Source organism: Poromitra crassiceps (assembly GCF_964638095.1).
Source record: "Poromitra crassiceps genome assembly, chromosome: 30".
Classification (NCBI taxonomy): Eukaryota; Metazoa; Chordata; class Actinopteri; order Beryciformes; family Melamphaidae; genus Poromitra; species Poromitra crassiceps.
This window is the reverse complement of record NC_139652.1, coordinates 9,042,935-9,051,427: the sequence shown is the minus strand read 5'-3', so window position 1 is coordinate 9,051,427 and position 8,493 is coordinate 9,042,935. Positions and strand designations below refer to the sequence as shown.

At 43.1% G+C, this 8,493-nt stretch overlaps 1 protein-coding gene across 3 annotated transcripts in view; it reads right to left on the bottom strand.

The window, feature by feature from the left end:
• Positions 1-229: 229 nt before the first annotated feature.
• The window catches only part of sin3aa (SIN3 transcription regulator family member Aa), a 34,188-nt gene continuing 25,924 nt past the window's right edge, over positions 230-8,493 (bottom strand). For 2 of the 3 annotated variants that reach the window (XM_083663092.1, XM_083663093.1), the window contains exons 19-22: positions 7,550-7,642; positions 4,374-4,468; positions 3,737-3,932; positions 230-473 (exon numbers count right to left, since the gene is read on the bottom strand). In XM_083663092.1, coding sequence (XP_083519218.1) covers positions 243-473; positions 3,737-3,932; positions 4,374-4,468; positions 7,550-7,642 — 615 coding nt within the window. In that variant the 3' untranslated portion in view covers positions 230-242. The remainder of the gene's footprint in view (positions 474-3,736; positions 3,933-4,373; positions 4,469-7,549; positions 7,643-8,493) is intronic. The other variant, XM_083663094.1, reaches the window with a different exon arrangement.

Here is an 8,493-nt window from a genome sequence, read left to right as displayed (position 1 = left end):
GATGGGCCCAGCTAAAAACGCTGGTAAAATCAGTAATCCTGCCGCCCCGGGGTACAACCAACACAGTAGCTAGCTTAGTTGTGCTCCCATGTCGGCCTTAAAAACATATTGAGAAACCCTCGGCCCTACCTCTAGATCCCCCCCCGCCCCTCCCGCCCCCAGACCTGACCTGTTTGACCTACGACCCCCCACCCCACCCCACCCCACCCCCAGAAGTCCACCTCTCGTTTCCTCTCCCTGGGCTACGGCGCCTTGCTGGGCGGGCCGTATTTGACGCGGTACTTGTTGATGTTCACGTAGTTGAGGACCTGTGGCTGGCGGCTGGTGGTGCAGGGTAACAGGCCCTCACGCCGCTCGCCCATCAGCCACTTGCCGGTGTCGGCGGCCATGTCGCGAGTCACGTGTTCCTTCGCCCACACATCCACCCAGGCCTGGAAGCGATTGTGCAGCCGCGTGCTCACCCGCTCATGTGACTGGGCAGAGGAGAGAGGGGAGGGGAGAGACAACACATGGTGGTTATCGTCATTGCAGTCCTGTAGAGCTCGGGTTAGGGGCTTAGGGGCAGTGAAGTCACTCATGATTCAAAAGAAAAAATTTATTGCTTTGGATAAAACGGCTCTCTCGGATCAAGCAATCCGATTGGTTCACAGCTGTGGTATATTTAGCGTATACCACAGCTACTTCGCCTCTGAGAAGACAAATGGCAGCTAGCTAGCCTCGCAAACGGGAGCTCCTAAGCCAACCCGTGTCACCATAATACCCAGAGTGCCTTGCAGTAGTGTTTAATGTCGTCCCCTGCTAGTGACGTCATCAGTATGCAACAGCTGAGCTAGCTAGCCGGTAGGGATGCACCGATCCACTTTTTTCACTTCCGATCCGATTCCGATACCTGAATTTGGATATCTGCCGATGCCGATATTATGCCGATACCAATATTTTTCTTGAATATACAGTATAGGCAAAGATTTGGCCAATTAAAGTTTTTTTTTTAAATATACCTTGCAAAAAGCAGACAAAATTAAGAAAATATACAAGGCAAAGAAGGATACTATTATACATTATTACACAAATTACGGCCAGCTGTGTGCTGGAATTGCAAAAAAAAAAAAAAAAAATCCAATTCCGATCCGATCCGATCCGTGAATTAGTGCCATATCGGCACTAGGGGTGTCACGATACACTCAGTTCACGATACGATACGTATCACGATACTGGGTTCACGATAACGATACGATACGATACGATTTTAACAATATTTTTTTAAACTTGAATAATGACAATATATGACTGGAAAAGTAGTATTTTATTTGAAATGCACAAATACAAAACATGCTGTTGTGGGAAATTGTTATTACAATAACAACTAGAAAAAACATGAGATTGGAGATAAGGCTTATCTTGAAATAGAATGAGTTACACCGTCACTTAGATTTACTTTGAACTAAAAGGTTTCTCAGCAGTATAAATTCTCATTATGCATCTTCAGTTTTTCTTCAAACTCAAACAACAAGACTTTTCTTAGTCTATTTTTTATGCATCTTCAGTTTTTCCTGTCAAGTAAACAGTTTTGCCAGAAACTCAATTGAATGGTTTCTCTCCTGTATAACTTCTCATGTGTCTCTTCAGAGACTTGTTCAACTGAACTACTTTCCACACATTGAACTTCAACAAACAAAGACGTTTCTTTGTCTATTTTTGAAAAAAAATTTTTTTTTTTTTTTTTTTTTTTTTTTTTCCCACGATATGAGATTTCATCTCAACGATACATATCGTGACGTTTTACTATCGCGAAATTTCGTGGGACGATATATTGTGACACCCCTAATCGGCACCCAATACCGATATTGGATCGGATCGGCCCCATCCCTACTAGCCGGCAGAGCTAGCTAGCCGGCAGAGCTAGCTAACGGTGATAACAGCGTTCGCTAGCTGCCTACCGAAATGGAAACGTGGCTCATCTATGGATGAGTGGATTCAGTAGTGCCTACCGGACATGCCATCTCCAGAAAAAAGCCACAAGCATTAGCCAAAGTTAGCTAGCTAACGTTAGCCGTTTGTCACCAACCAAGCCTGTCTAGCTGATGTTCAGCAACTGCGTCTGTTGTGCAGGACGGAGGCCCAGGAGGGACTATTTTATTACACGGAAGAGTATTATGAATAACAGCCATTTAAATTGGAGTTGTTTATTCCTTTCATATTGCCATAGTCTGTAACTGTTGTATAGACCACGTCCTGTCATGAGCTATTGCTTAATTATACCATTGCAAGAAGTGCAGTTTTGAATTATAGACCCAATATTTAATTATGGTATGCCTTGTTGAACCACTGTTATATTGGTTTTGTTTACATTTTGATGTATTGAGTTAAGTATTTCTTTTTTCAAACCAAAATTGTATTGGGTTTTAGAAGTATTTTGCTGTTGTAACCATATGCCGCTGGCCATGTTTGTAATTGAGAGAAAAGCAGAGCTGTATTTTGAGTTATGACATGTTATGCAAGTTGCAAAAGGCTTATTCTCCACGTAGAATTTAATTTCTTTAAGAATCTGTGTGAAAGCTAAATGTTTTACAGACAAATATGTTGTGCACTGTGAATTTGAATAGAGGGACCAACGGAAAAGAGGACAGTGGCATGCTCATGTAACCTGCGTTATGTTGACAGCACTGTTAATGTTAATGTTAAGGGCTTGCCCAGGGGTGGAGCGGGATTCGCGCTTACCACTATGCCAAGAGAGCTACAGTAAGCTGGTTAACGGGCCTTTATAGAGTTTAAGTTTAACCAACTTACTCGCCACCACTCCGGACTCATGAGGACCTATAATATCCTATCCTATTCACCTTATTCTTTGCCCACACATGGACGCTTCCGCATTACGTCATTTCGTAATAGTATTTCCGTTTTGACTTGCCAAAAACCCCGCAGGCAAAATGGCCGTGCACACTCCCCTCCTAAAGTGGCAAAATTACTCCCCCATAAACTAACATATCTTGGCCAATACGTATGTAACATACAACATAAAACAAGCCGTAATATCTTCATTTTAAGTAGAATGCAGAGGACATGTAACTGTTTAGTTAAACTTGCATTCCAGGAATATTGTGCTCTTAAGATGACGTTAGTGGAGTCGAGGCTGTTTCTTCCTGAAACCCACATAGGTTGCGCCAGGCGTAACCCATGTGCGATTCGAAATAACGCATCCGAGATAGAAAACGTTATGAACATAGCCACGTTATAAACAACAAACTAACGCTGGTGATCCGTATGGAAACAGTGTTACTCGAAATGGTTAATATTAGCCACAGCAGGCGATTACCCATGAATGCACTGCGCTCTTAAAGGGATATTTATCGACGAGATTTTTGCCAAGCTGGACCCGATTAGTGATTTGCTCCGTTCGCCCAGACGGGTGTCAAGCTGTCAGCAACAAGGCTGGGAGGATCACACCGGAAGAAGCACCCATCATGCAGATCAGGCAAAAATGGCCGCCAAAAATAAGGTGGATAGAGTTGAAGTTTAACCAACTTACTCGCCACCACTCCGGACTCATGGGGACCTATAATATCCTATCCTATAAGGAGAATGCAAAGTGCGAGTGTGAGTGAGGCCTGACTAACCGGCCAGTCACACAGGGACGGGTGTTCAGCTAGTAGCTGGAATACCAGAGGAGTAAATGATGGGAGGACTAACAAAGTGTCGTTGTCGCTGACATTCGGGTAAGAAGAGGCGGTTGAGATACCTGGAGAGCTCGCAGCAGGGCAGTGCGTCGGTACATGTAGTCCTCCGACTTGAAGACGTAGACCATCTTGTAGGAGTTGAGCTTGAACATGCACTCCATCTTCTCCTTCTCCAGGTTTTTCTTGCCGCCCTCGCCGCACGCCTCCTTGTCCAGCTGCTCCCGGTTCTTCTGGTGCTTCCGGATCCGCCTCAGGTTCCTGGTGACAAAGCCAGGAGGGGGGATGCGTGTGTGATGAAGAGGCGGCTAAATGGAACCCGTTCAAAAACCTTTCACAACAGATCAAGTAGGCCTAATTTAATCAAGGGATTCATAATCGACTTTTAAATCTGACTTTTAGAGGGAAAGCCCCTTTAAACGAGGGACTCTAGTGCTGTGCACGACTTATATGTTGGAGAGAGTCTCACGTTACATAAAAAAAGGCAAGACCTAACCCTCAATATCGCATTTTCCACCCCCCCCTGCCGCCCCCCAATTTTTCTATGTGTTGAGAAAACAAACATGAAAGCTGCGTCCATATGTACTGTGTCACAAATTCACATGTCTTTTGCAATATTCAACAAAAGGGAATCGCAATATGATTTCTTTGGCAAGATCATGCTGCCCTACTCCAAGGTCAGGAAAAATAACAACAATTCACCTGGGGAGAAACACTGGCTTCTGAGCGAGGTGCTCCCGCAGCTCAGGAGAGGTGGAATCTGAGTTTAAGTAGCGTCCAACATAATCGGACCAACGCTGAAAATACAAAACAAGTCTTCTTAAGACACAGGCCAGGAATAGACACACTACTTGGTGCACTAACATTACCAAGACGTTGTTGGCAAAACGGATCGTGATTAGTATTTCCCCGCTACATCTGTGGCCCCCTCCTGCTAGAAAAACAGTAATGTGCGTTCATGAATTCCTTGATATAAACATGGGGCGATTGCTCAACAGTTAGGATGTGATGACGACAAATGAACAGTAAAGATACATCTCCAATTAGGATTTGAACTGTATGTCCAAAAAATGGCAATCCTGACAAAAAAAACGAATAAAATCACATGTGTGATTATGATGTAAGCATCCAAATAATAAGAGGCATAGTGGCCGCCTACTTCCTGCTTCAGCACTGTACCAGAGATTTTCATCCGCCATTTATTTTCCAATAGACATTTCGTAAAATGTATAAATAGTAATAGTAAATATAAAAATAGGTTTACTTGTTCAAACCAAACGGTTCAGATATATTTAGAAACAGGAGAGACCCAGTAACATTTCACTCGGACCAAAACGTAACAAAATTGCAGATTGAAAGAAAATATGTTTTCGATGTAGTTTTTTTAAGTTTTGGTCTCAGTGAAATGTTATATGGTCTCCGGATTCTACATATAGCTGAACCGTTTGGTTTGAAAAAGTGAAACTATTTATAAAAGCATTTTACAAAAACGTCTATGGGAAAAATAAATGGCGGATGAAAATCTCTGGTACAGTGCTGAGGCCGGAAGTAGGCGGTCACTTTGCCTCTCTATAAGACATGAAACTAGGGCTGCACAATTAATCCAATCAATATCAAAATTGCAACATGGCCAAGTGCAACATCCAAATCGCAGGAGCAGCTGCAATTTGAATGATCAAGGTCAAATGTGTCACAACATCCCATTCAATGTTGTGTGGTGCTACAGAGATGCACTGGCCTACAAATCACATTCTCCACTAGGGATTAGGGGTGGGGGGAAAAATCGATTCACCTAAGTATCGCGATTTTTAATGTCACGATTTTTTGGATCGATCTTTTATTCCAGAATCGATAATCGCAAATTAAAAAAAATATATATATATATATATATTTTTTTTGGTGCTTGCAGTCAGGCCACTCACTGAACAGCAGGCTAGGCGCCGCCTACTGGTTTACTAGTGGTTTTATTACTTTATTAGTTAGTCTGAAGTAATAATTACACTTCAGGGTTAAAGTGGGTGCATCTCATTGTAAAATTGGACTTCAAACGGCCCAAATCTGGCTTCAAACGGCCCAAATTTCACGCGCGTTGGCCCATATCGGCCTGGCCTGCTTGGTATCTAATGCCCGGCCTGAATTATGATCCCAGTCCGCCCCTGTTTTTAACTATATCGCCCAGCCCTACTCATGATATATAATATACAGTCTCTAGTGTATGATTCAACTTTTCCCATGTTCTAATCTAGTGTAAAAAAGCAAACAAACTGAAAAAAGAAAAGAAAAAAATAAACAAAAATCGCAATAAATCGTAATATCGAATCGCAATAATCGTAGAATCGCAATACTTAAGAATCGCAATATAAATCGAATCGGCACCCAAGAATCGTGATAGTATCGAATTGGGAGATAAGTGAATCGCCACAGCCCTACTAGGGATGTCAGCTTTCGGTTAATTTGACTTTCGATTGATAACCGTTTTTTTTGTGTGTTTTTTTAAAGACGTGAAATAAGGCAGCTGGCACGTGCCTTTCAGTCCAGCGCTCCATTCAGGGTTTCAACCTGCGACCATTATTTTAGACAGTGTCTGGCACTGCAGTGCTTCCCACACTACCAAATCCACTTGAATTTGACAGTCTATATGTATTATGTCATAGACTAATGTCTGCAGCAATAGTGATATATTTTCCCCTTCCATCATCTAGAGAAGAGCAGAGCAGAGCAGACTGGCCGGTGGCCACTGCTGATCTGTGCGTATAGGAGGAGGCAGAGCGCAAAAGGGATCAGCGCTGCACTTCACTCTGCTGCTCCCTCAGAGATACACACACAGAGAGACAGAGCATGACGGAGAGGAGTACGTTAAAACACTTTAAAGTGTGGATATTCTTAAAGATGAGATGAACCCAACGGAGCCCAAGTGGCGCGTGGGTCGGAGTCACGTTTTAGACTGAAAAACAAAACTCGTCTGAGATGACCGGTTGAAACGCGGGGCATAGTAGCATGTCGATGATTTGATTTGACAATTTTGGGGACTGGATTTGGCTTTGGCCAATCCTGGCGTGTTCCACCCCCAAATCGAGTGGGATTCAACGTGTTGTGGTGCTACGCGAGTGGGATCCGCAGAGTACCAGGCAGCCAGCTGCTTCTGTGTGCAGCGGAGCGGACAATCCGATGCATGAGCGCTGCCCGCCCGCCTGGAATCTCCGAGGGGCGACCCCTTGCGTTAACGTTATCCTGGAATGCGAGTTTTATGAGCCAGTTACATTTCTTTGCATTCTTAGACATTACCGTTTACTTTACATAAACTGTCAAGTCGAAACTGTCAAGGTAAATAAAAAACATCTATAAACCTATGTCTGAACACAAGAAAACATAAACGTCTACTTTACATAAAAGCAATATATATATATATATATACTGTATATATATATATATATATAAATTAGCATTCCCACTATAATCGTGACTCAGTCATATTGCAATCACAATATCTGTCAATATAATCGTATTATTGGAATATGATTTTATTTTTTATTTTTGGCATAATGTGCAGCCCTACATCCAACATTTACCCCGATCCCTGACTTCTACCATAGGGTGGGAAAGTAAGAGTAGCCACTTTGGCTGTCACTGGGAACTTTCAGCATTTTATTAGCCACTTTGACAAGTTACCAGCCATCATAGAAGTACTCTTTAATTCTAAAGATCACAGTAGGCTGGTAAAAATGGTGGCATTTTTGGAAAACATCTGTCACTGTGGCTAGTTGATGAAGACGTTTTTCTCCGAGTCGTCTCTCACTGGTCAAACCTGGAGACCTGGAGCCAGTGGAGCGTGTTGTGAAGTGCGATGGATGGACGTTGACGTGGGTTTGGCAGCTCACCTCTGCTTCCATGGGCTCGTCCGAGTTCTCCTCCTCCGTGTCGAGCAGCTCCACTGTGAGCTGGACCTGGTCTCTGTTCCTCAGGAACATCAGCTGAGAAGAAGACAGACGTAGCGACAGAGGGGGGTGCAAGGGGCGAAATCACTAAAGTATTTGAGACAGAACGAAGTCAGAAATAAATAAAAAAGGCTCCCTGTTGCCTTTCACACTATTATGACCATTAAGTTGGGGATCTTCTCAACGTACAGGGTTCCTACTAGGGATAGGCAGGCAACGAATTTCGAATATTCCTTTTTATTATCAAGATCGACTTTTATTATTGAAAGTCGAAAATCTTTTTTTTTTTATTATTATTATTTTTGATCCGCGCCTGTCTCTTTAAGAATGACTCCATTGCCCTAGGAGCTGTGCACCAGAGCTGCGCAGTGCACACTGGAGCAGAACGGCTCTAGGCTCAGCTGACAGCAGTGCAGCACCCAGTAGCTCTACAAATGCTAGAAATGTAGTAGAAATGGTCTTAAACGGTCTATAACAGCAACACTCAGCCACAAGGAAAAGGTTTCAAGGCTTGTTACTGCATGAAGAAAAGTCTACTGTTCCCTGAGCCATCTTGGCGCTAATGCTAACTAACGTTGCTAATGTAGGTCTGGCTACCTATTGACAATAACTAGCGTGCCAAAGTCACCCCCTCTCCCTGTACATGGGATTTCATCCGCCATTCATTTTTCCATAGACCTTGCGTAAAATGCTTATAAAAAAGGTTTTACTTGGCCAAACCAAGCGATTCAACTATACTTAGAATCAGGGGAGAACATGTAAAATTGGACTCTGATTTATTTTTTGGGTGGGTGAATTTCGACGAAAAATCAACTTTGGCCCAGTGAATTTCGACTAGTGTTTTTTTGCTAGAAATGCCCATCCCTAGTTCCTACACATTTCTGCTC